The 26,087-nt window shown below is 34.7% G+C and overlaps 2 protein-coding genes and 1 pseudogene across 6 annotated transcripts; 2 read left to right on the top strand and 1 right to left on the bottom strand.

The window, feature by feature from the left end:
• Positions 1-2,808: 2,808 nt before the first annotated feature.
• Positions 2,809-14,607, top strand: LOC109338151 (aspartokinase 2, chloroplastic-like). Of its 4 annotated transcripts, none has more exons than XM_019575300.1 (15): positions 2,809-2,994; positions 3,769-3,790; positions 3,853-4,284; positions 4,386-4,468; positions 4,603-4,643; positions 5,264-5,418; positions 5,555-5,704; positions 5,819-5,914; positions 6,181-6,297; positions 9,066-9,185; positions 9,263-9,355; positions 9,440-9,556; positions 10,166-10,282; positions 10,689-10,751; positions 14,247-14,607. In XM_019575300.1, the coding sequence occupies exons 3-15, from the start codon at positions 3,886-3,888 to the stop codon at positions 14,385-14,387; spliced, it is 1,692 nt and encodes a 563-aa protein (XP_019430845.1). In that variant the 5' UTR covers positions 2,809-2,994; positions 3,769-3,790; positions 3,853-3,885; the 3' UTR covers positions 14,388-14,607. The 4 variants fall into 4 exon arrangements, with proteins under 4 accessions (XP_019430845.1, XP_019430846.1, XP_019430843.1 ...); XM_019575301.1 differs by having other exon boundaries at positions 3,766-3,790; XM_019575298.1 differs by having other exon boundaries at positions 2,810-2,994; positions 3,769-4,284.
• A 4,003-nt stretch (positions 14,608-18,610) lies between these two features.
• LOC109338152 (MAP7 domain-containing protein 2-like) lies at positions 18,611-20,473 on the top strand. 2 transcript variants are annotated; one of them, XM_019575303.1, is made up of 2 exons: positions 18,611-18,805; positions 19,971-20,473. In XM_019575303.1, the coding sequence occupies exons 1-2, from the start codon at positions 18,636-18,638 to the stop codon at positions 20,380-20,382; spliced, it is 582 nt and encodes a 193-aa protein (XP_019430848.1). In that variant the 5' UTR covers positions 18,611-18,635; the 3' UTR covers positions 20,383-20,473. The 2 variants fall into 2 exon arrangements, with proteins under 2 accessions (XP_019430848.1, XP_019430847.1); XM_019575302.1 differs by lacking the exon at positions 19,971-20,473 and having other exon boundaries at positions 18,611-19,308.
• A 1,005-nt stretch (positions 20,474-21,478) lies between these two features.
• On the bottom strand, positions 21,479-24,741 carry LOC109338150 (annotated as a pseudogene).
• Positions 24,742-26,087: the final 1,346 nt, after the last annotated feature.

Below are 26,087 nucleotides of genomic sequence, written 5' to 3'. Positions count from 1 at the left end.
TTAGTAAGTTAGTTTCATTACTTTTGTATATTAAAAGGTGTTTCAACAAATAAATTTATTGATAACACTTTACTATTTTACAATTTACACCTCTTTCAAGATTCAATTGTAGTATAGTATAAGGTTATGTCGAACCACAAGGAATTGCCTAATAGAATGTATCATATGAATATGTCAATGCACAACATGCATAAATAATGAGTGAACATATTTTGGTTTGATTTGATATGCACATAAACACTTAACAAGAAACATAAACTAAGTATTAACAAATTCTTGAGGAGACAAGATCATTTTGAATGATGAAAGTATTTCTCAACTTCTTATGTATTTGAACTACTTAGACAAGTTCTTATGTTTTACTTTGATTAACTCCAAACATCAAGGTATGAAATCCTCATTTTAGTGTATGTCCTAAAATGATAGAATGATGATCACTTATATTTATTACTAAACAATATAACATCCACAAAGAGACTAGGTTGTCACACCTTAATCTTGACTACTCTAATATGGAAGTAGTAATGAATATAAAATCTTAAGAAAAACATGCTTAACTTGGCAAATAAACTAAGTAGTACAACTACTTCTTAGTTTATTTGTTAAGTGTTTGAGACAAGTAATTTTTCATGACTTGAAATCGGTTTTTAAGTGATCAATCTGAAAAGAGCATTAAGAATTTCTCAAACAAATAAAATTAACCAAAGCACCAACTAGAATGATTAAATTTCAAATTTAGAATAAAAGAAGAAGAATAAATACATAATCAACTTTCAAATGAAATTTTTAGGAGCATGAGACATCCATCTAAGAATTGGATGCTTTATGTTCCAAATGAGATTACAAAATGAATTTTTGCATCTCATTTGCCTTCTCCTTTCTCCTCTTGAATTATAAACTAAAAACTATAAAACTTACTTACAAAAGTTTCTATGAACCGAGCTTTTAAACTAAGAAATAAGAAGAGAGAATTGTGTTTCTACTTCAGGGAAGAATTCTTGGCTTTTTGGTTCTGGAAGAAGTGTTTTTGAATGAAGGAAATGCCTTCCTATTTATAGAGTTCCCTGCCCCCGCTGAGCTGCTTGTTTGCACTGCTCAGTAGCTGACCAAACCCTTCAACATGAGTTTGGTCACTTGGTCAAGTAACTTGGTCACCTCCTTAAGGTTGACTCACCAAGGCTAGTTGTGAGCTATGGGACCAGCTATGGTGAGCTACTCCTGAAAAGCCTATGGTGGGCTACTTGAAGTGAGGTCATGCATGACTTCATGGTTTCTTGATGGCTAATTTAATTCTAGGTGCACACTGCTAAGCACACATGTGGCACCGCTAAGCTGCATGCTTGAGCAGCTTTGACCGTGGTGACTGAGATATGGCTTGGTGCTTGCTGACCTAGTCAGGTGTCTGCTTCACCGCTGAGCACACATGTGGCACCGCTGAGCTAGCTGCTTGAGCAGCTTGGGTGTGTGTCAGGCTTGTGTCTGACCGTGCCAAGCTTGTGTCTGACCGTGCCAAGCTTGTGTTCTGATCGTGTCAGGCTTTATCTGATGTTAGGTTGAGCGGTCAAGCAGGTCCGCTAAGCTGCCTGCTTGAGCAACTTGGTCTGTTCCAGGTTGGTTTGACTGAGTCAGGTTGGGTTTGACTGAGTCAGGTTGGGTTTGACCGTGCCAGGCTGGTGTCCAGGTCAGCTCAGCGTAGCTTGAACCACGCTAAGCTGCCTACTTGAGCACCTTGAGTTTGACTTCTTTTTCTTCTTGGACCATGAGTCTTTATTCTCTTTTCTTTTTCTTTCTAAATCCTACAAAACACATTAAAGAGAAATACAAACACAAATATACAAGATTGTGATATTTTATCCAAAAAGTATTGTTTTTAAGTTGGTTTTTCCAATTATGCTTAAGATAAGTGCCATAAAAGTGTATGAAATTTAGGTATGTTTGACACTTATCAATGATGCTTTCTCTTCGGCTACTAATCATGCTGCTTGTGGTGGAGTCGTGAGAGATCATATGAGGTCCTTTATCTACACCTTTGTAAAGGGTTTGAGTAACTATTTTGCTCTTCATGCGGAGGTGTGGGGTATTCTTTTCAGCCATGATATCATTTGTAGTAGAGGATTTTCGAAAGTGGTTATTAAGTCCAATTCGGCTTGTGCCATTCGCTTCCTTGAAGTGGGGTGTCCACAGACTCACTCAGTCTCTACTCTGCTCTATAATATTAGAAGTCTTCTCCTTCCTAATGGCCAATATGTGTGGCAACACATTTTTCGGGAGGGTAATTTTGTGGCGGATGCTTTAGCAAAACATGACCTTTCTTTAAACCTTCGCTTTAGGCTTTTTGATGTTATTCCTAATTTTTGTGTTCTTCCTTTTACCTTTGATGTTGCCTCCACTATCTAAAGGAGAGGTATGTAGTTTCTGGATTTTTTCTGGTCTATTGCTCCGGTTTTAACCGCTTTTTATCAGGGAAAAAAGCTAGGCAAAGGAGAATTTCACTACAAACATAAATTTTCTCCCTATATTCTTTTAAATTTGGGGAAAAAATATATTCACACTATACTAATAATTATTGATATTAATAATTATTGATGGAGGATAAATAAATATTATCTTTTTCATGAATAAAAAAACCATCTAAAATTTACCAATTAAGAAAAATTAAAGGACACTCTTTCACAAAAATGGAAGATAATTATAGGACAATTAAAATAATGAAGAGGAAACTACTTACTCTTCCGGTTATTTTAAGAGTAAGTGAAAATAACATATTACATACAAGAAAATGTAAGGCACTAAACGAAAGACCCATTGTATTACCAGTGTGTGTGCAATCATACAAAATCGCTAACAAGAGAGACTCGCCGCGAGAGCCACACAGAACAGAGCCATTCTCTTTCCAATTCCTTCACCATTTCTTTCTCTACCAAACGACAGCGTTTCAAAACCCATTACTTTCGCCCATTCCCCAATGTTCTTTGTCCAGTAATTTCTTACACGGTATTTATTATTTTAAAATTCCTTAAATTTATAACAGTCTTTTGCTTCTGTTTAAATTGCTTAACGTTTTTGTAAGTTTTATTCCACTTAACCAAGATCTAGGTACCATATATTTTTTCTACTAGATTCTGATTAATTGGAGTCTAATGTTACTTATAAAAAATGTCCTCAAAGTTTTTTGTAGTATCGTTTTGGTCTCTGAAGCATTGGAGAACCCAAAATGTATATGAACTGACAAATTAGTCCACTAATTTTTGCGACACTCTATACTATATGTATTATTTTGACTACTTTTTAGGTATAAAATTGGTACAAAAATTTATGTGGACCAAATGATATTCACTCTAAATGAGAAAAAAATATATGCCCTTTATAATATAAAAATTTGTTTACATTGTTTGCACATTATGCATTCATCATAGAAAATAGAGTATCTTCTCCTACAAGAATATAACTTATCTCCTTATACCATAACATATCTTATTTTCTTCATCATATATTAAGTATGATAATGTAAATAATGAATGATTTATGAGTGTAATATCTATGTATATAGCCAGCGCAAAAATTTACAATCATTCACCGTTCATTTGTATCGTCTATATTTAAAAGTCAATAACTAAATTTTAACTGTGGATGAAGTAATGATAGTGTAAAAAATGCCAGTCTATACATCTTCTCAGGATTTGTTAACTGTGTTTTCTTATTGAGAAAACTGTTTTTATCTTGTAAATTTTTAGTAATCTGACTCAATGGAGCAACTTTTCTTAGCAGATTGAGCTTTGGTAAGTTGAAGCATTTGACTAACAACGGATACAAGATCAACTCTGAGAGTCTAATTTTGGTATCATTTTGAATCATTTGTTGAATTAACTCATTGGAATAATAAGCATGGCAAGCACAATGCATATCTGTGCTGTTAAGAGCACATACCCTATGATTTCAAGGAGAGCCTTGCATTGTCAACCTTTGTTGTTGCCATGTGGGATGCGTTTTTCGGCATCTGTTGCTCCAGTTCCTCTTTTGTGTTGTGCAACAAGGTCATTGTCGAGCGAGAGGAACACGATGACATTCAGTGTCAGTTGCAGTGTGTTAAAGAAGAATAACACCGAGAATAGTAGCTTTTCTGAAACTGAAAGGAGTTTAACATGTGTCATGAAGTTCGGTGGCTCCTCATTGGCTAGTGCAGAGAGGATGAGGGAGGTTGCCAGCCTTATACTAAGCTTTCCGGAAGAGAGACCTATAATTGTACTCTCTGCAATGGGAAAGACAACTAATTTGCTTTTATTGGTATTATTTCTTTCCTTCTTTTCATTTCGTTCCATGTCGATTTTTTCCTTACCTTATATATGTTACTCAAGGAATGTGTTTTATGTTTTTTGCATTGTTAGGCTGGAGAAAAAGCTGTAAGTTGTGGTGTTACTAACGTCGATAGTATTGTTGAGCTTAGCACTATAAAAGACCTGCATTTCAGGCAAGGGCAATGAACTTTCCTTTTTTTTTTCTTTGCCTTTTAAAGTCGAACAATAATATTCAGACAATAGCTGAATGAAAATAACATTTTTATCTGACTAACACATTGACATTGTGTTTTATTATCTTATTCAGGACTGCGGATGACCTTGGAGTTGAGAGAAGTGTTATTGGAAGTGAGCCTACTTCTTTTGCGCTATATGAATTGTTTGCGACGCAGGATACTGTTTGCTTTGTATCAAAACCTTCTAATATGATCAATTCACCCCAAATGTTCTGCCTATGCATTTATGTGTGGCTCCAATAGCCCTTTAGTTTGACATGTGTTTGAGTAAATAAATTTATTCACAATACATATTTCACACTTATTACTACTTATTTGACTCTGTAGTTTCTTTCGTTTTGGGACTTTATGATAATTATGACATCGGCGTTCAAGTCTTAAAGAACGTATGCTGAAGACATTTGCTAAATTAAAGAGACTTGTCTGGTATGATTACCTTGTAATTGAATATGCAAAGAAACTGTATGGTGGTGGCTATCCTGCTTTTTCTGGTCTCTAGGTTAGCATTTTTTATGTAATTGATGCCAGCAATTACGTTGTATATGCATTGGTTCACTGTTTATATGATAAAGTTGGTGTGTGCATGGTTGATATGACATTTAATACCACAGTGGTGATTTTCGTCACAGGAAAAAGTTGCCATAATTTTAGCCTGTTATGTCATATAAAATTTTCATATGTGTGCACTCATATTTGTGCCTTTCTTGGTGTTGTTTGTGGAAACATTTCCAGAGCATCTAGAAGAATTGGAACAACTTCTGAAAGGGATATCTATGATGAAGGAGTTGACTCCACGGACTCAAGATTATTTAGTTTCATTCGGAGAGTGCATGTCTACAAGGATCTTTGCTGCATATCTTAATAAATTGGGAGTTAAGGCCCGCCAAGTATGTTTTTCATATTTGCTTATCTTATACTTTTTGCAACTAAAAAGTTAGTTTAATTTTTGCTAATGAATATAGTCCAACTGTGAATCCTGATCATAGCAATTTGCTGCTAATTGCTAATTTAATGGTGTGGCAGTACGATGCATTTGAGATTGGTTTTATAACAACTGATGACTTCACAAATGCGGACATTTTGGAAGCAACGTATCCTGCTGTTTCAAAGAGGTTACATGATGATTGGGTCTCTGATCCTGCAATTCCTATTGTTACAGGCTTTCTTGGAAAGGTCTTTCTGATGCCTTATATTTTCAATGGTTCTTAGCCCTCCACCTCCAGGTTTTTACTTTGCTAAAATGTGAAATTCCAAAATTACAAATTTTATTTTTTATGCTTCTTGCAGGCCCGGAAATCATGTGCAGTAACAACATTGGGTAGAGGGGGCAGTGATTTGACAGCTACAACAATAGGGAAAGCACTAGGGTTGCCCGAGATCCAGGTTTGTATTAAAAACATAGTTGTTCACATAAAGGTTTGTTAGAATGCCTGTGCACATGCTTTGCATATTGAATAAGTTGTTAGATTTAGGTGTTGCCATTTATTCTGGTATCAGGAAATGTAAGTTTATGTTTGACTTCGTAATGTACAATGCCAGCATAAAGCACTCACATTTTTCATGCATAATTTCGTTAGCTTGTTCACGGTTAAATTTTGATAAAAAGGGAAAAGCTAGTTGGATTAACCTAATTCGTGTCCCTTAAACAGGTATGGAAAGATGTCGATGGCGTTCTAACCTCTGATCCAAATATATGCCCACAAGCTGAACCTGTTCCATTTTTGACATTTGATGAGGCTGCTGAACTTGCATACTTTGGTGCTCAGGTATCATTAACTCATTATATTAACTTGTTCTGTTGACAATATCCCATATGCGATTTCTCTTATGGTTATCATTTTTTAATGCTTTGTAATTAACATTTTTGGTTCTGTTTTAGTTTTGAATCATGCTTCTCATTGCTGTAATTCCAATTATAAGAAATTTCATTTTTTTGAAACCCCACATAATAATTCATTATTTTTTCAAGCGAAGTTTTTATTTTTTTATTTTTTTATAAAGGGGAAGTGGTCAGAGAGTGTAGCTGCCAAGGTTTGAACCTGGGCATTCATGTCCCTCCAATATTATGCTTGATTATTGTCATTAGTTGTAGTGCATTTACTTCACATTACTTTCTGTGGCTTTACTTATTTATTTTATAGGAGATATTATAAGTTTAAAATGTCCAATACAACTATGGATGGACATGGTGTCCTGAAAAGCGAAAATAGAGAAATTAAACAGAGTCTAAGAGGCTAAAAATGCAACAATGCTGTTCAATATCTCTGCATATCGTAGAGAGAAACCCCTTTAAGACAGCCATGAAGAGAAAACCAGAGAGAATTGATAAACAGAATCATATGCCATAACAGGTAGATGGGTAATTAACGCCCTTGAAGATATGGTCACTCTTCTCCATCCCAATATACATATACTAGAAAATTATATGACACCTCATAATCTCAAGTCCTCAACTAATTCTTGAAATCCTTATTTTTACTAAAACCTTTGAACTGTATTCAATGAGACTGATCCAAAGTGGAAATAGACATTAAACATTCAACAAGAACTCCAACCAATTTATTCGAAAGTTGAAGGAGCTGTTGATAATGTAAAAATGCTCGAGCCACTGTTTAGATGTGGAGGTTAACATAGGGCACATATCAACAGAACAGCCTGCTACGTGGCCCTGCGAATCTGCAACATGTCATCCTGGATTAATCTGGTTGAGTGCCACGAAATTTTTACTTTCATATCTTGGGCCTTTGGGGTAATGTAATAATATATGCAATAGTTTATTTCAAATTTATGCTGAAGTGTGTGTAGTGTTAGATGACTCTGGTATGGGTTTTTGACCCCCCCCGCCCCGTGCAATGATTTTTTTTTTCAAGTTCAAAGCACCAGCCACTGGTTTATAATGTAGCATGTTCAGATATGCTTAATTGCTCCACAGAAATAGCTTTTTATCCGAAAAACATCTCCACAACATTTTGGTTGTGACTTTAAACTCAAATTATGAGCATTCAGGGTATACAAGGAGTTGGTAGCTAAGCTTTGGTGTTTTCCTATACAACCGTCCTCTTTATGGCATCAAGTCATTTGAAGCTAGTATGGTTTTACTTCCCAATGTATGGGACACCAATTCTGCTGGAAGAGTCACTCATCCTAATCCTTCGAAATTTATTTCTCAGAAACCCTTCTTTTAACTCTTTTTTGTACTTGAAGTAAGGTGATGACACTCATTATATTTTTGAGATATATTTGGCTTGGCACCTCTCGTCTCTATATATCTTTTCCAAGGCTTTTTGGTCAATCTTTATTATACATAATGCCCTGTTTGTCATTCCTACTCTCAAGATAACTCCTATTGGTACCTTCCATTTTTCTACTCTCAATGTAACTCCTCTATCTGTTCTTGACATAAGAACTTGGGTCCTTTATTTCTCAGGAACATTCACTTGTAAATCTTTTTTTCAGTTCTTGATGCACTATCGTAACACTGATAGTTTTCTTTTGGATGATCCCATCTGGAACTTTTGAAGACTGGTATAAACTGTTTTGCATCTGTTACTGAGCTGTGAATATTGCAAACCACACTATACACATCTGAAATTAATACTAATAAACTATCAAGTTCTTAGGACATTGATTTACATAGAAACATCATGAATACAATAAGAATCTGAATTCATCTTGTACTAGAGAAACTTGGCAGTAGAAAAAGATTTACTTGAACCATAAATTGTCAATTGTCCTAATCTATGGAGACATGAGGAGTATTGTGGATGTTAAGGAACAAGATTCTGATCAGTTACTGAAAGGGGAAGCTAAGAGGCATTGTTCTATATGAAGTGTAAAAAGATAAAATGGTTTACTATCTACAGTAGATAGGCAAAGGATTTGGGAGCAGTAAAAGAATGAAGTGTCTTCCTAACTATTCTCCCAAAACTAAGTGAAGAATGATTTCTCAAATTAGTATTTGAATAGGACAAAAGAGATATACAGATGAATTTTCAAGCTTTTGTATGAGTGATGTTGACTTTGTGCTTCCTGCTAGTCATGTCATCCTTAGGAATGTCCTGTTGGCTGACATAAAGTGGTTTAGCCATGCTTGGTTTTGAACTGCAAGTGATTAAATAAATGTCAAATCCCCCCAAAAATTGTTGAATGAAAATCACTGTTCGAAGTTGGATGCTATCAAATACCAGCTATAGATACCTTGTTGGTACATGCTTAATAAAAGGGCAGTCCAGTGCACGAGGCTCCCACCTAGTGGGGTATGGGGAGAGTAGATGTAACAACCTTACCTTCACAAGCAAATGACTGCTACATTTTTAATAAAAGCCAAAAAATTGGTGGCTATCATCGGATCTGTACTTCTGGTAAAGCTTGTATTCCACAACGTTTCTGTGTTATTTACCTAATTTGATACTAAGGTCGATGCAAGCAATGTTGTGACGTGTAAACACAGTCATCGGCAACATGATTATTGAGTGTCCAATAGATATGACCTCTCGTTATCTGCGTAATCGTGTGTGTATTCTCTTATTTGCAGGTGCTGCATCCACTGTCTATGAGACCTGCTAGAGAAAGTGATATTCCTGTTAGGGTTAAAAATTCCTACAACCCTAAAGCTCCAGGTACTCTCATCTCCAGGGAAAGAGATATGAGCAAGGTTTGTTGAACCAAGTCTTCGCATAAATGATAACTACGACTTTTTCAGATGTTAAGTTTTCATTTTTCCAACTGCAGGCAGTATTAACTAGCATTGTATTGAAACGTAATGTGACCATGTTGGATATAGTAAGCACTCGCATGCTTGGTCAGTATGGTTTCCTTGCTAAGGTGAGAAAACTAATGCCTATCAGGCCTCTCCTTGTGGTTGAATCCTTTGATTCCTTTCCTGTCTTCTTATTCCATTCTTTGCAGGTATTTTCAACCTTCGAAGATTTAGGCATATCAGTTGACGTTGTAGCCACAAGTGAAGTCAGTATCTCTTTGACATTGGATCCATCAAAACTGTGGAGCAGAGAGCTAATTCAACAGGTAGGTCATTGTGTTCCTTATTTCTTTTGAATGTTCTGTTCTCAAGTTTCTTCCAATATTTTGTTCATGAGATCATAATTTTATGTGAAATGGTTTTTGCTTGGTCCATGTACCCCACTGAGGATAAGGCTTGATTTTTTATCCTGATGCCGTTAGATACTGTCTATCTGCTTGAAGGCCAGCTAGTTTACAATAAAATAAACTGATTGGCCCTAATGATGGTCAAGGTGTATGTTAGGAACAAAGGAGGATGTATAGATGATTAGGTTTCAAAGCAGTACCGGTCACACTCCACTCGATATCCTCAAATAAGTAAATGTTCACATAGCATTGTAAGTAGGAGGTCTTAAACTGTGCAAGACAAAACCTGTCACTATTGAACAAAGATATGTGTTTTATCCTCCATTATCCCCTCCCTTCCGAATATTACTTTGGTATCAGTTCAAAGAGGAGATTATACCCATATTTGTACCCTGTCTGTGTGCAATTCTGGTATAGTTCTACCATAAACAAAGGATTTCTCGACGCTTTCCCAGTGCTATGTTTTGTATTTCAGCCATTGCACTAACCTGATTGGCTGATTGCTGACAATTCTTCATCTTTAACTAGGAACTTGACTTTGTTGTTGAGGAACTGGAGAAAATTGCAAAGGTGAAACTCCTACAGAACAGATCCATCATCTCTCTCATTGGAAATGTTCAGAGGTCATCACTAATATTGGAAAAGGTTCTGTATTATATTCTCTCTATTTGAATGTTGCTCCTAGATTTTATTATTACAACGGTTTAAGACGTTTCAAGATTTAAATACCCTTTTTAATTAATCATGCTACTATCTGGGCCCTTGTGTCCCTCCCTCGTGGGGATGTATATTTTGGCTGAGTGTTTTTTATCCTCTGGATCCTCATGGCATGGTGAAAATCAGCATCATGGAATAAATTATGTGGTTTACATAATGTGCTTTACAAGCATAAGTTGATTAGCATCATGGAATAAATTCATTGGTTAATATAATTTGCTTTACAGGCATAAGTTGATTCATGTAACCTGCATGATTATATTCTTCTATAATCAGTTGACGTTTAACCCTTTTTTGTATACTTCAAAAATTACTGAAGGGCCTTTTTTTGTAGGCATTTCATGTTCTTCATACTCTTGGGGTCACTGTTCAAATGATATCTCAGGGTGCATCTAAGGTATTCACTTAATCAACTTCATATTATTCTTAAATATAGTTACCAGACCTCTCTACCTTGTTGTACATAGGGATGGGGGCGAGTGCATGTAGTGCTTACCCGTTCCAGACCTATTTGGCAGTATTCACGGATAACCAACGGATTTTCAAGTTTAATTATAATGATAACACTGGTAAAAGAATGCATAAAAGAAGAAGTTTCGAACAAAATCGATCTGGAATTAATTGAATTCCGGATACTAATACCTCTTTATTGATTGCAAGATTAGAAGAAGACAATGAAGAACCCTAATTGATTCCCTGAATCAATTACATATTACAAGATTGATTCCCTGAATCAAATCCCCTCCTACACAATACTTCAAAACCACTCACACTAACCCCCCTAACTCCTATTTATAGATTTCGGTTTACACTCCCCACCCACACGGCAGTTACCAAACTGCCCCTAAGTCTTATTCTGATGCTGCCACGTGGACTAGTGGCTGCCACGTGGCCTCCTTTGATACACCCTTGTGATGGGTGGTCTCTCCCACACCCTATCAATACCCCCTCCTAGAAGAACCAACTTGTCCTCAAGGCAAAATTGAGGAAAAGCTGCTTGCATTTGTGTCGCCAACTCCCATGAATTCTCACACTCCGGCAAACCATCCCATCGTACCAACACTTCAACATTTCCACTAGAATCCCGAACGGTGTTGTAAGATTTCCGCCGGTTGTACCTTCAACTCCAACTCCTCGGATAACTTTATCGGAAGAGGTTGAGACTGTTGAGCCGGTTTCAAAGCCTTTTTCAACAAGGAAACATGGAACACGAGGTGGACATGTGTATGCTCAGACAATGCCAACCTGTATGCTACTGGTCCAATTATCTCCAAAACCTGATAAGGCCCATAAAACTTAGCCGACAACTTGGCCGAAGGTCTTGAAGCTAGAGTCTTCAACCGGTACGGTTGCAGTTTCAAGAACACCCAATCCTCAACCTCAAACTCAACCTCACGTCTATACTTATCTGCTTGAGCTTTCATCAAATCATCTTGGGCACGCAACAAATTCTGCCTCAACTCTTGAATTACCTCATCTCGGGCCATCAAGAGTTGATTTACTTCCTCTACCTTAGACGTGAATGTACACCCCTTAATCAAAATCGGAGGACCCCTCCCATATAAAGCTTTGAAAGGAGTCATACCTGCAGAAACGTTGTAAGTAGTGTTAAATCAAATCTCGGCCCACGAAAGCCATTCTATCCATTTCTTTGGCTTAGGCCCCACAAAATATCGGAGGTATGTCTCTAAATTGCGATTCGCCATCTCGGTTTGCCCATCCGTTTGAGGATGGTAAGCCGTGTTGTACTTCAAACGAGTACCTGCCAACCGGAACAACTCCTACCAGAGATGGCTCAAAAAGACCTGATCACGATCCGAAACTATCGATGCCAGAAATCCATGTAGCTTCACCACCTCTTTAACAAACACAGAAGCTACATCCTTAGCCGAATAGGGATGGCCAAGAGGATAAAAGTGGGCGTACTTTGTGAGCCGGTCCACCACTACCAAAATGGTATCTTGTCATTAGACCGCGACAACCCGAATATGAAATCCATTGAAATGTCCTGCCATACCTGAGTAGGAATAGGTAGTGGCTGCAAAACCCCTTCAGGTGCTAAAGTGGAATACTTTTGGCGTTGACATACATCACACGCCTCGACATACTGCTTCACATAACCACACATGTCGTTCCAATAAAAGAAACTAGAAACCCGTTTGCAAGTGCGAAAGAACCCCGAGTGCCCTCTTTCATACAACTTTACTTCGGCTCGAAGCTCCTCTTTCAATCCATTCAGAAAGATGCCTCTTGCAAACTCTTGATCAATGGTTCTCAATGCTCCAACATACTTCTCAAACTCCTCTATAAACTCTTCCACGAAACCTGTTTGCTTGAGGGCCAACAACTGCTCAAACGGATTCTAAATCATAGACGGCTGGAATCTTCGAACCACAACGATCTTGAAACTTTCCCATTTCGGCCTCGGGTTGCACTTTCCCACCAATGGTATCAACTCAAAGCCTTTCCTTCAAATGCCATAACCGTGGCTTGCATTTTCTCACCTTTCATAAGCTCCTTGAGTTGGAAGCATCTCTCCAACCGGTGAGTCCATCCAAATGCATCATTGCCGGAAAAAATTGGAATTTCCAATTTTCTCCATTTTTCCGCCGAAATTGGCCATCACCTTCGTGGAGCTCCTCCCTCTCGTGGCTAGCCCTTTCTTGCCGGAACGGACCGTCGTTCCCGCGGAAATCCTCTCCGCTGCGATCATCTCGGCCTCGGTGTTCTCGACTTCTCCTCTTGCCGCGGTCACGACCAATTTCGCCATGAACTGAACTAGCGGCGTCACCGCCGTGATCAACGTCGACAGTGAAGCCGTAGCGATCCATTTTCGCTGTCATCTCCGCCATTTGCTCCTCGTGCTTCTTCACCAAGGATTCCGCAAATTCCAACCTCATTCGCATCTCTTCACGTTCTTGTTCCCAATCATCTCCGGACTGTGACATGCTTCGAGTCTTCATGAATTAACAATGAATTGGCAGTGGTTTTCAGGGCACTGGAACCAGTGCTCTGATATCAGTGATAACACCGGTAAAAGAATGCACAAAAGAAGAAGTTCTGAACAAAATCGATCCGGAATCAATTGAATTTCAGATACTAATACCTCTTTATTGATTGCAAGATTTGAAGAAGAGAATGAAGAACCCTAATTGATTCCCTGAATCATTTACACATTACAAGATTGATTCCCTGAATCAAATCCCCTCCTACACAATACTTCAAAACTACTCACACTAACCCCCTAACTCCTATTTATAGATTTCGGTTTACACTCCCCACCCACACGGCAGTTACCAAACTGCTCCCAAGTCTTATTCTGATACTACCACGTGGCCTCCTTTAATACACCCTTGTGATGGTTGGTCTCTCCCACACCCTATCATATTATTTATATGTTTTGCAATAATTAATATATATATATATATATGGCTTGATTGTTATTGGTTGTTGCATATAAAAATAGTTATTATATGAATAATAACATGTATATGATAAATTTGTCACTTTAGTTTCGATTACTAAAATTCATTTTAAATTATAATAAAGTAGATTTATATAATTTCAAAGAAATAACAAATAATTATGATATATATGAATATTATTAAAATATAAATTATGAATATGTGGGTACGCACTCACTTATTCCTCTCTATGAACTATTATTACGAGTAACCATTACAAATATTTTTATGAGTATCCGAGTGTCAGTATTTATGCATAATAGAAACATACTTCTTGACGAGACAGTGATTGGACATGTTCTGTATCAATGAGATAGCATGACATTTCTTCATCCACAATTCCACACTAATATTTTGCTTGAATGCAAACAAGTACCATAAAGTTCTCATTGTTATATATCATATGTTCCTGCATTGTTTCATTGCAGGTGAATATCTCCTTAGTTGTAAATGACAGTGAAGCAGAGCAATGTGTTAGGGCTCTTCACTCCGCCTTCTTTGAGACAGAGTTCTCTGAATTTGAGAAAGAATACATATCTGGAAATGGTTCTGTTGCTGCATTATCTTAGGAAGAAACTATGTTTTTCTTTATTTTAGCAATATGCTCTGCTATCTGATTGAGATGTGTAGCAGAACAATGTATTCCAGGTTAAGAAAAATTTTGATTTTTGATTTGGACAAAGCAGCTATATTATGTAGTATAATATTGTATTCTTTGGTAGCCACCACACCTTCAAAGGGGGTTTATCAGCAAGAAAATAATTAATCTAGTGTTAAGTCTTATCGATTTATGATAGATCATTATGTATTTGATTCATACAGTGGACCTCATCTAGTGAGATTAAGGTTTGATTGTTATCTTGTTATACAAGGTTATAATTATAACAATGAAATAAAACTTGGATTGGACCAACCGGTCCAACTAGTTCCATAGTGAACCGAACATATAATTGATTTTTCATCAAAATCAGATTGACTTGATTTGACTTGGTCAGTTTAAGTATAAAATCAGTGATTTAGATGGTCTGAACAGTTGGACTGGCCGAATCAATAATTATTTAAAAAAACCAAACAAAATAATGTCCCTTCGAGATTAAAAAAACAAAATGTTTTTACCATATTTGCTTTCATTTGTTAACTCATGTTACTGTGGAATTTTTGTTTAAATAAAATTTAATTTATTGTATGTTTTTATTGCAATTAAAAGTTCAAACATCACCATATGTTGTTTGATTGTGACATTGTTTTTAAATTTGAATTATAGTTACTAAATAAAGTTAGTTAATGTTATAATTTTTTTTATAATTTTTAATGTAATTCTTGTTAATTAGTCTAACTATTAACTTATTAGTCCAACTAGTGATTTATTGACTTAATGCTTTGATTGAGTCATTTATCTATCCAAATTTAATAATACTGAATTATAAGATGATGAGTATTGTTGCAACCATTAAGTTGCTTGTGTTTGATTTGGAGTTCATGGACACAAAATCTTAAAAACATCTTTACTTACTAAGGTAAAGCCGTGTACACTGAACACTCTTAAGAGCCGTGCTTTTGTGAGAACAAATTAGAAAATTATAAGGTTGTATTATATGTACCATAAACAACTTTAAGTTAATTAATTTTTGTAAATGCAATTATGAACTTTTCCTTCCTAGTTAAACTTTAATTATTATTGAAATGATGGAGTCGAGTTCAAGGATAATGTTAGATTTTAAACTTGAAAATTGAAGAAAAATACTTAGATGTTGTACCATCTTTATCTAAGTTAAAAGATTAGAATGACAACTATTTCTAAATTTTATATGTATATGATCTAATTATCTTAGTTTATCAATATATCAATCTTACCAAACATATATTAGTTATCTTTTAACAATTTTAATATGGCAATATTATTGTTTAACCAACTTGTAAGTCATATAACTAGGAAAGTTCGAAAACAGTTGAAATATATTTGTGACAAACAAAAATAGAAAGAAAAAATAAAACGTCTTAAGCATGCATGTGTATTGGAGAAAATTTTGTGAGCTTGTATGTTTTAAATAATCATATATGTAAACATATCTGATTTTCCTAAAAAATGTATGAAATCCTATTTTGAAAATTATATCGACCTAAGTTTAAGAGTTGTGTTTCAATTAGAAATTTATTTTAATTTATGTAAGATACACTTCTACTCCTTTAAAATTGGTTGTATAAAACTACTTTTAAGAAAGAAAAAAAATATATTTTCAATTTTTATTAATCATGATGCCCTAATCATTATACTCCTTCAATAATTTTCGGGATAGATTAATTTTTTTAGATTATGCTTATTTTTATAAAAGTAAAGTGAAAATATAAATTATGTATTTTTGGCAAACACAATGAAATTATAATCTCAGTTTTGTTTGTTGAAAAAATAAACCAAAAATATAAGTTCCAAAATTATGGGTTTTTTTTTTGTTAGTTTATTTTTTTCAATTTTTTCAATTTTTTCACTTCTCATTTTATCTCATATCTCTTTTTTCTTACTCTTCCACCAAAAATTAAGGTTGTATTTGGTACGGAAGAAAATGGAAGGAGTGAAAAGAGGTGGAAGGAAAAAACGAGGAAAAATAACTTTTTCATTGTTTGGTTCACAAAAGAAAAGAGGAGGAGAGAGAAAAACGTGGGGCTCATGCTAAATTTTTTTTCCCCAAATGTGAGTGAAAAGGTGGAGGGAAAACATATTTTTTTATAGAAATACTATAATATCCTCATTTGTATCATCACTTTCTTCTCTTCACTTATTTTCTATTTCTTCCTCACAAAAATAAGCATCAATCTCATAGTTTATATGTAATTAAGATGTAATGCTGCATATGAGAATCACGTGGAGTGGTGGATATTTCACATGTTTGGTTAATAATTATTTATCATTTTATTTTGCAAGTGAAAATCACATGGAGTGGTGTATATTTAATACATCATAGTTTATATGTAATTAAGGTGTAATGTTGAGATATGTAAATTAGAGATGACTAAATATTTTTTGTTATGGATGTCATATATTTTGTGTTCATTGATATTATGTCAAGTGTGCTTAATATTTCTATTTTATTGCATGATTTTCAAAATAGATACTCAAAGTCTATTACAAATGTTTCAAATAGATTGGTTGTGTCTTCCTTGGGTGAAATACATGATATAATAATTTATCTAAGTTAAGATAATTGAAAGTGTATAAAATGTTGAAAAATTACGATAATACATGCTAAAAACAAAGTAGTAAAAATAATAATATTTTAAATGTGACATTTTTATTTGGGGTGTTTATGTAATTTGGCACATAATTATTTTTCTTTCCTTTCACTTTTTAAACAACCAAACAACATGAGAAAAAAGTTATAAATTTCTTTCCTTACTTTTTCTTCTAAACCAAACAACTAACTTTTCATTTCACTTTCTACTAATTTTCATTCCTTCATTTTTCCTTCCATTTTCCTCTGCGAACCAAAACAGAGTGTAACTCTTCACATCATCACCACTAAACTCCATAACTCTTCTTTTACTCCCTCTATCACTACCATCAAACTAGTAACTCCCCATAACACTTTCCTTTATCTATATACACATATATGAACAAAGAAAATAGATTCAACAAATAGTGGTTGACAATAACTCCATTTAGATATTGAAAATATTTATATTGATTTTATATTGTATTTTATTTTAATATATTTTTTAATTTTTCTTATGTAATATTAAAAATTTATAGTAAAAATATATATGATGGTATATATTTAAAAACTAGTATAAAAACAACCAAAATAATCATAATATAAACAAATAATATCATACCATTTTCTGTAATTTACTATGTAAAAAACAATCTTTCTATTTTACACAAATAAAATAGATTAATTTATATTCATTTTTCAGCTAAAGTAATCAAATAAAAACAAATTATAATTTTAGCATATTATAATCTCAAAATTTATAAACTGAAACTAAAAATATAATCTATATCAAACACAAGCTTAATTGTAAAGTTTTTCTAAAAAATGTTTATTTAATTAAGTATATAGATAAGTCTAGCTAACGTTACAATATTTTTATCTGAGTTAAGATTTTAAATAGTATTATTTGGTTTAGTATTGTAAGATGTCATTGAACCCTTAAATAAATAAAAAAATCAATATAATATTGATAATAATATTTATTGAGAGAGACAATCATGTAATTAAAATGAATTAACTTCTTCTCGTAAGGTGTTGTACCAACAAATAATGAAGGCTACCTTCTTTCTCTCACTCCAGTGAGGCGTAATTCACTTTTACTATACAAATAATACATACTTTAAGTAAATCTTTGTTGGAAAAGAGAATTTTAAAACTAATAAGCAATTTGTCAAAAAATCCACTAAATTCAGATAAAAATATATTTAGAGAAAAAATTTATGTACCGACAATATATGCCATTTTATATAGTGTCACTACATCGTCTATCATTCATACTTAATCATTATTTATTTATTTTTCAAAAAATATAATATAAATGAATGATGAATGATGTACTAACTTGTATAAATTTTTTGCTCACAACCATAGATATTAACTCATATTTAAATCATACTTTTTTTTAATGATGAATTTGTTTACTGAAACAAATTTGTACATAAATTTTAACAATTATTTTCAGGTAAAATTAATTATAATATGATTTCAAGACAAGAATGTCATAAACTACAAAGATGGAGGGTATATTCGTCACACGAATAACCTATTACCACACTATAAAAACCTAAATTGTCTATTAGGGTTTACAAATTTTCACTTCACACAACAACAATGGCTTGCACCATTGATTTTCGTTGCCTCGATGAAGGTTTCGGCGGCAAAACCTACAAGCGCAAGAGAGAAGAAGCTCAATCTCAAAACGACGCCGCTATCGCCGCCGCCAACAACGATGAAACCGTTTCAATGGAAACCGACGACACTCTCCCTCCTCCAGCGAAGAGGTCAGCGATCGCGTCATCGGAGAATCCCGACAAGCCGGTTTTCGGATCCCCTACCTACGACGGCGTTATCGCCGGCAGGATCTCTGGTCGGAAGTGGAAGCAGCCGCGAAAACAGAGAGCTTCAGCGGTTCACGTGTTCCATAAAAAGACGACGTTTGAAGAGAGAGATAGGGAGAAGCAGATAAAGAAAGCGTATAAGGAGAGAATTACGGAGTTGAAAGAGGAGATTCGATTGAACAAGGTTGAGAAGAGGAAGAAGAGAGAAGAGAGGGAGAAGAAGAAGCAAGAAAATGTTTTGAAATCTGGAACTAGGTTTCAGAAGATTACTAATCCTAATACTTTGAAGAAGATTGCTAAGTCTAAACAGAGGAAGCAGCTTAAGGTTGTTCCTGATGATTTTCTGAAGAAGTAATGATGTTTTTTGTTTTTGTTTATTGGTTTTTTGTTGTTTTATGAATTGAAGTTTTGATTTATGAATGATATAGTTGAAGAGAATTTTAGAATTTTGTAATTTTGAGATTCTATAGTTGTGTTTGGAATTGATGTTATTTCTTTTGGTACTCAATTTTAGTTTTGTTAGTTGCATTGGTCTGATTAATCTCTAGCTGGATGAAGAAAATTCGCGCTTGGATGAAATTTTTTGGTCAGCAATACTGAAACCTTACAGGGTTGCAAAGACAAATATGTTATGGATTTGCATATTTGCTTATCGAATTCGGTATGCAGATTTGCTTATCAAATTCACTATGCAGATTTGCTTATCGAATTCACTATGCAGATTTGCTTATCGAATTCGCCATGCAAATTTGTGTGATTTAGTTGTGTGCCTATGTAGTGACGATAGGGTCAAAGGGTCAAACCTTGGAAATACCCGGGGTAAGGTTAAGTACATTTGCCATTTCCAGACCCCATTTGGTGATAGTCTCCTACATTGGCTGACTTTTTAATTGCATATAATGAACAACACACCTGTTTATTGTGAAAAAAAAACACAAAATGCATGGTTGTTTGGGCTGTAGAGACTTGTTATTAAGAATGGATAATTACACTAAGATTCCATCATACACTCAAATCCTGGGTCTCCTGGTTATCCTGGAGGGGGTGGTATTTTTAGAGACTCCTCTGGATCCTGCTTGGTTGACACTCTCCCTCCTCCAGCGAAGAGGTCAGCGATCGCGTCATCGGAGAATCCCGACAAGCCGGTTTTCGGATCCCCTACCTACGACGGCGTTATCGCCGGCAGGATCTCTGGTCGGAAGTGGAAGCAGCCGCGAAAACAGAGAGCTTCAGCGGTTCACGTGTTCCATAAAAAGACGACGTTTGAAGAGAGAGATAGGGAGAAGCAGATAAAGAAAGCGTATAAGGAGAGAATTACGGAGTTGAAAGAGGAGATTCGATTGAACAAGGTTGAGAAGAGGAAGAAGAGAGAAGAGAGGGAGAAGAAGAAGCAAGAAAATGTTTTGAAATCTGGAACTAGGTTTCAGAAGATTACTAATCCTAATACTTTGAAGAAGATTGCTAAGTCTAAACAGAGGAAGCAGCTTAAGGTTGTTCCTGATGATTTTCTGAAGAAGTAATGATGTTTTTTGTTTTTGTTTATTGGTTTTTTGTTGTTTTATGAATTGAAGTTTTGATTTATGAATGATATAGTTGAAGAGAATTTTAGAATTTTGTAATTTTGAGATTCTATAGTTGTGTTTGGAATTGATGTTATTTCTTTTGGTACTCAATTTTAGTTTTGTTAGTTGCATTGGTCTGATTAATCTCTAGCTGGATGAAGAAAATTCGCGCTTGGATGAAATTTTTTGGTCAGCAATACTGAAACCTTACAGGGTTGCAAAGACAAATATGTTATGGATTTGCATATTTGCTTATCGAATTCGGTATGCAGATTTGCTTATCAAATTCACTATGCAGATTTGCTTATCGAATTCGCCATGCAAATTTGTGTGATTTAGTTGTGTGCCTATGTAGTGACGATAGGGTCAAAGGGTCAAACCTTGGAAATACCCGGGGTAAGGTTAAGTACATTTGCCATTTCCAGACCCCATTTGGTGATAGTCTCCTACATTGGCTGACTTTTTAATTGCATATAATGAACAACACACCTGTTTATTGTGAAAAAAAAACACAAAATGCATGGTTGTTTGGGCTGTAGAGACTTGTTATTAAGAATGGATAATTACACTAAGATTCCATCATACACTCAAATCCTGGGTCTCCTGGTTATCCTGGAGGGGGTGGTATTTTTAGAGACTCCTCTGGATCCTGCTTGGTTGGCTTTGCGTCTTATTTGAGTATTCAAAATGCGGTGTATGTTGAGATGCATTCTGCCATCAAAGCAGTCAATATAGCTTTTAACCGTGGGTGGAGAAAACTTTGGCTAGAGAGTGATTCTACCACAGTAGTATATATTTTCAAAAACAACTCTCTGCCTCCTTGTCTACAGCTTGGAATAATTGCAAACAAAAAGTTACAAATGATGAACATTCACATTATGTACATCTATAGAGAGGATAATTCCTGTGCGGATAAGCTAACTTCTTATGGTATCTCATCTCAGGTTGGCCTTGAACTTCATCTATGAGGAATTTACTAGGAATAGATTAGGATTGCCTAATTATCAGTTTACAAACTTGTAATTTCTTCTCCTTTGTTGTATGGCTTTCCGTTTTAATGAATTGGGTGATACACCCTTGCCTTAAAAAAAACCATTCCTGGGTCAGGGGATGCACAAAACACCCTATATAATGCACCAGCTAATGTGTTGATTGTAGATGCCATTCGCTGCAAACAGAATCAGGCACACAATTACAATCACAAACTAAACAATATTATTATGATAGTATCCATGATTACATTGTGACCACAATTATGGTTACATTGAGGCATCAGTAAATGCAGATGGGAGTCCAGGTGAGTAAAAGTACTCTCACATTAGTGAATAAAAATAAGTTGAAGTGTTTATAAGTTGATCAAAATATGGTGTCAAATCACTTTATCATATATTTTATTTAGCCAATTAATTGTAGATATCCTATTGTTATTAGGCTCCTATTGGCCATGCCATGAGCCTCAAATGGATCGCACACCTATTTCCATCCATAACTATATAAGTAGAGAATATTATTAATGATTGTTGATTTCTTGCTAATTTAGTAGGGTTTATAGTTTGTTCTATTTACATATATTTACCTTGTGTAGGGTGTAGAATAATTCAATATTTTTTTTATATGCAAATGTTAGTATATTTAAGGATGACACTGAGTCTAATGAGTGTGGGTAGTATATTACCCGAATCTGTGTCATTGCTTCATTTTTGGACCCAGACCTATTTCAGATCGGTGCTAATACTCATAAGGTTTGCTATCCACGAGTCCTTGGGTACTCAATGGATTTGCGGGTACCCACAAAATTAAAAATAAAAATAATTATAATTAGTTTATGTAATTGTGTGTTTGTTTTTTACAATCTTATACATTATTTAGGTAATTAACAAGAGAAAAAATTATAATACATATTAAAGTTTTAAACACATATTAAATTGACTATTTCAACATTATGATGTAAAATTAATTTAGTAAAAATTGTTCAATCAACAAAATATTGAATTATACATATCAATTAACAACATAGTATCACATCACTATCTAATAATATAACATCACTGTGTAAAGACATAACAATTACATTTATGAGTTAACAATATATATGAAGAAATATCGGGTCAAGGTACCTCATTGCCCGTACCCAGAATCATCCACATCGGGTGTTAAAATCTCGAGTCTCGGTTATCCACATGTCCAAAAACACAAACCTAGCCGTTGTAGGTATTTATGGTAGGTAACTAGAAGTGTGGGTACCCATTGCTATCCTAAATATGATAGTATTTTTGTGGTGGGTGTAATTGAACCCTCAACCTTCTTATCACTCTACTTCCTAAGTCCCCTACCCTTACCATTTGACCACCTTATAACTCCATAAAGCAAAGAGATAATATATGCGAAGAGATGAAGCATCATGCAGGTTATGCAAAGGTCTAAGAAGATTTCGTAGCACAACAATGTTAGACAAAGCTACAGTCATTCCTCCTCCTGTTAAAGGGTGACGCATATTGAAAGCATCACCCATTAGAAGAGCACCAGATGTAGGATCAGGAGATGCAGGCATGCTTCTGTTTGGTATGTTTCTCAACTTTCCTATTCAACTCCTTCTATAAAAGATAGTGAAGCTCTCTGGTGGAACTTGACAAACATATAACTTCTTCGTTTAGTTAAGGAAATATGAAAAACAAATCACTGATTCAATAAAGGATATAGGTGGAATACTTAAGAAGAATGTTTGTTATTTGGAAAGACCTAATGACAATATAGGTTAAATTTATGGTATAGAAGGAGTATACTTATTAGGTAACTAATTGGGTTAGGGAGAGTTTTAATTGATAAGCTATATTTTTATTCTATCTTAGTTTTTTAACCTAATAGTTAAAATTGTTAATGAGTTAAAAAAAATTTAAAATTAAAACACGAATAGTTAAAAAGATTAAAATCAAGACTTTTTTGTTTACTAATAATAACAGTCCATGTTGTTAGGGTATTTTCCCTTTAGAGGGATATGCAAATTTGGTAACCCTATTATAATATTATACCATACTAGAGTAACCAAAGCTTCACTTCGTTAGGCAAGAATTAAAGTTATTGAATCCATATGGGACTTTAACCTTAACATCGAACAATATTAGGTCAAGGGTTGTACCTGGAGAGCTACTACACTTTTGAAATGATTGGCCATGCCACCATTAGCAAGGGAAGGTAATTTTGAACCAGGCACATCAACAAAAGAGTGAATCAATACTAATTAGATTCCACAAAAGAAGTAACGGGGTGGGTTCGGGTAAGCCACTACCTGGTTCCATCCAATCCCATTGTTATCCTTAATAATATGACCATGGTTTGCATGTGAAAGATTACAGTTCTGAAGAAGCATACTAATAAAGTGAGATAGTACGTTAACCTGTACAAATAATTACATTTGTTAAGCAACAATTAACAATAAATTAAACAAGTAAACATATTTCTTAAGGGTGAGCTTACACTATAAATTGTGATAAGACTACCTTTAAGTTCTTATCAATTTTTATCTTTTATATTATTGTTTTTATATAATAAATTTTATAATTTAACTTAGACTTATGGGTCATTTCATGCAAAGTGTCTTTGCTATAACTAAGTAGAAACCTAACATCCTTACCTTGGGATTGCAAAGTGAACGCCATAAATTGGAAAAACAACCATCACATACTAAGGTGAGTGGAGTCTTTGCTATACGCTCTTCTCCACCACCCTTGGTTTTATAGTACACTCCTTTGATGATTCCATTTTCTTCCAATAGAGATGTCACGGTTCCTTGTTCTAATTTTGCACTGCATAAATTTGATGAGACTATAAGAGTAGGATTTAAAGGAAGGATTCAATACATATAATAAAGAATACTTTCATAAAAATAAGTGATAGTGTTTTTTAAATCTAAATGGAAAGCTGGTAGAAATTGTATACTTTGGAAGAGATAGAGCCTTGTGTCTCATTCTATGTATGAAACGGCCATTGTGAAAGCTTCAACCAGAAACATGAGAGCCAAATTTATCCAAGGGATAAGAAGGCTTGGCATTTTTTACATCTTTATAGAGAACATAGCCATAGACTTGTTGAGCATCAATTTCATCTACACAATCTGCAACAACTCGTAACATTATATAATTTGTGAAAAGCCTTCAACTTTGCCAACAAAAGGCATAAGAATTTATATTTAAGACTAAGGATAAGTACATCAATTGTCACATAGTCTTTGTATCATATTATTATTTGAATGAGTTCTTGCTTACCCTCAAGACGCAATTCACATACAATCTTGTTTGGCTCAGTTGTGCAGTTGCTCATATTCCAGTAGACGGAACCTTTCTCCAAATAACATTAAATATAAGTTATGGGTAATGAGGTTGAATAGAGGAATACATATTTATGTGTTAAGTAAATCTAATGTAGTAAGGAGAAATAGTCACACACATAAATCTTTATTCTTTAATACATAGTGGTAGTCTCACAACGCTTTCGGTGACATAGGCACAATTGGTTGAATCTCGTTACCAAATTTCTTGTCTTATTCTCTTATCCTTATTCTTATTACTATTTGATTGTTCTCTTCTTCCCAATAGGCTCATTTAAGTCCTTTTCAATAACATGCACTCTCCTTCCATCTAGCAACAAGAAGCGCAGAGAAATATCATCGATCAGTTATACAACAAAAATATGCTTCATTCATCTTCAATGGGGTTCTCAAAACGTTTTTTAGCATATTTTTGCAGCAATTTCTTATTAAGCCAAGAGGCCAAATGCAAACCATTGCAACTCCATGTCACTTAATAATTGTTGGAAGAATGCCATTATTTGTGGAACACGTCCTAACTCAATCAAGTTCAGAACTAGATGTTTGTTTTTAATAAAACCTATTCTCCAGGGATAAGATTTCTTAGTTGTTTTATTATTCCTTAGAAATAGTCATGATATAGTCATGGGTCCTTCTTTTACTCTTTATTCTACTGTTGTATTGGCTCTATAAAGCCATTCATTTCATTGAATAAACATAAGCTTAAGAGCTACAATCGATATCATCTAATATAAACAAACAGTGGTATTAGAGCTTGTACAAGGGCCTGATACTTAAAAAAGCACAAGGGAGAAGAGTTGAGTGAAAAACATGGTTGACGGTAATAGCTTCCTCAATATTCCGAAGTTTGATGGAGACTATGATCACTGGTCCATGCTTATGGAAAACTTGTTGAGGTCAAAGGATTATTGGAGCATGGTGGAGCAAGGCTATGAAGAGCCTAAACCACTAGCATCACTCACAACAGCAGAACGATGAACCTTGGAGGAGCAAAAATTAAAGGACTTGAGGGCAAAGAATTATCTATTTCAATCTATTAACAAGAATATTTTGAAAACGATCACCAACAAAGCCACCTCCAAAGCACTCTAGGATTTGATGAAACAAAAATAACATGGGAACACTCAAGTTCAACGAGCTCAACTCCAAAGGCTACGCATGGATTTTGAAATTCTAGAAATGAAAAATGGTGAATGTGTGAATGATTATATTTCTAGAGTCATGATAATTGCAAATGACATGAGAGGAGTAGGAGAGATCATGGAGGATGGTCATATTGTTGAGAAGATTCTACACACACTATCTGACAAATACAATTATATTGTATGCTCAATCGAAG

Source organism: Lupinus angustifolius, unplaced genomic scaffold (genome assembly GCF_001865875.1).
Source record: "Lupinus angustifolius cultivar Tanjil unplaced genomic scaffold, LupAngTanjil_v1.0 Scaffold_18_65, whole genome shotgun sequence".
In the NCBI taxonomy this organism is placed as follows: domain Eukaryota; kingdom Viridiplantae; phylum Streptophyta; class Magnoliopsida; order Fabales; family Fabaceae; genus Lupinus; species Lupinus angustifolius.
This window is presented reverse-complemented; position numbering and strand designations above follow the sequence as displayed.

Bases quoted from the DNA above. Each gene is read 5' to 3' on its own strand.
- LOC109338152 (XM_019575303.1), top strand. From the start codon at position 18,636: ATGGCTTGCACCATTGATTTTCGTTGCCTCGATGAAGGTTTCGGCGGC. The intron at 18,806-19,970 runs GTCAGCGATCGC...TCCAGCGAAGAG, and splicing joins CTCCCTCCTCCAGCGAAGAG to GTCAGCGATCGCGTCATCGG.
- LOC109338151 (XM_019575300.1), top strand. From the start codon at position 3,886: ATGGCAAGCACAATGCATATCTGTGCTGTTAAGAGCACATACCCTATG. The intron at 5,915-6,180 runs GTTTGTATTAAA...TCCCTTAAACAG, and splicing joins TAGGGTTGCCCGAGATCCAG to GTATGGAAAGATGTCGATGG. The intron at 10,752-14,246 runs GTATTCACTTAA...GTTTCATTGCAG, and splicing joins TATCTCAGGGTGCATCTAAG to GTGAATATCTCCTTAGTTGT.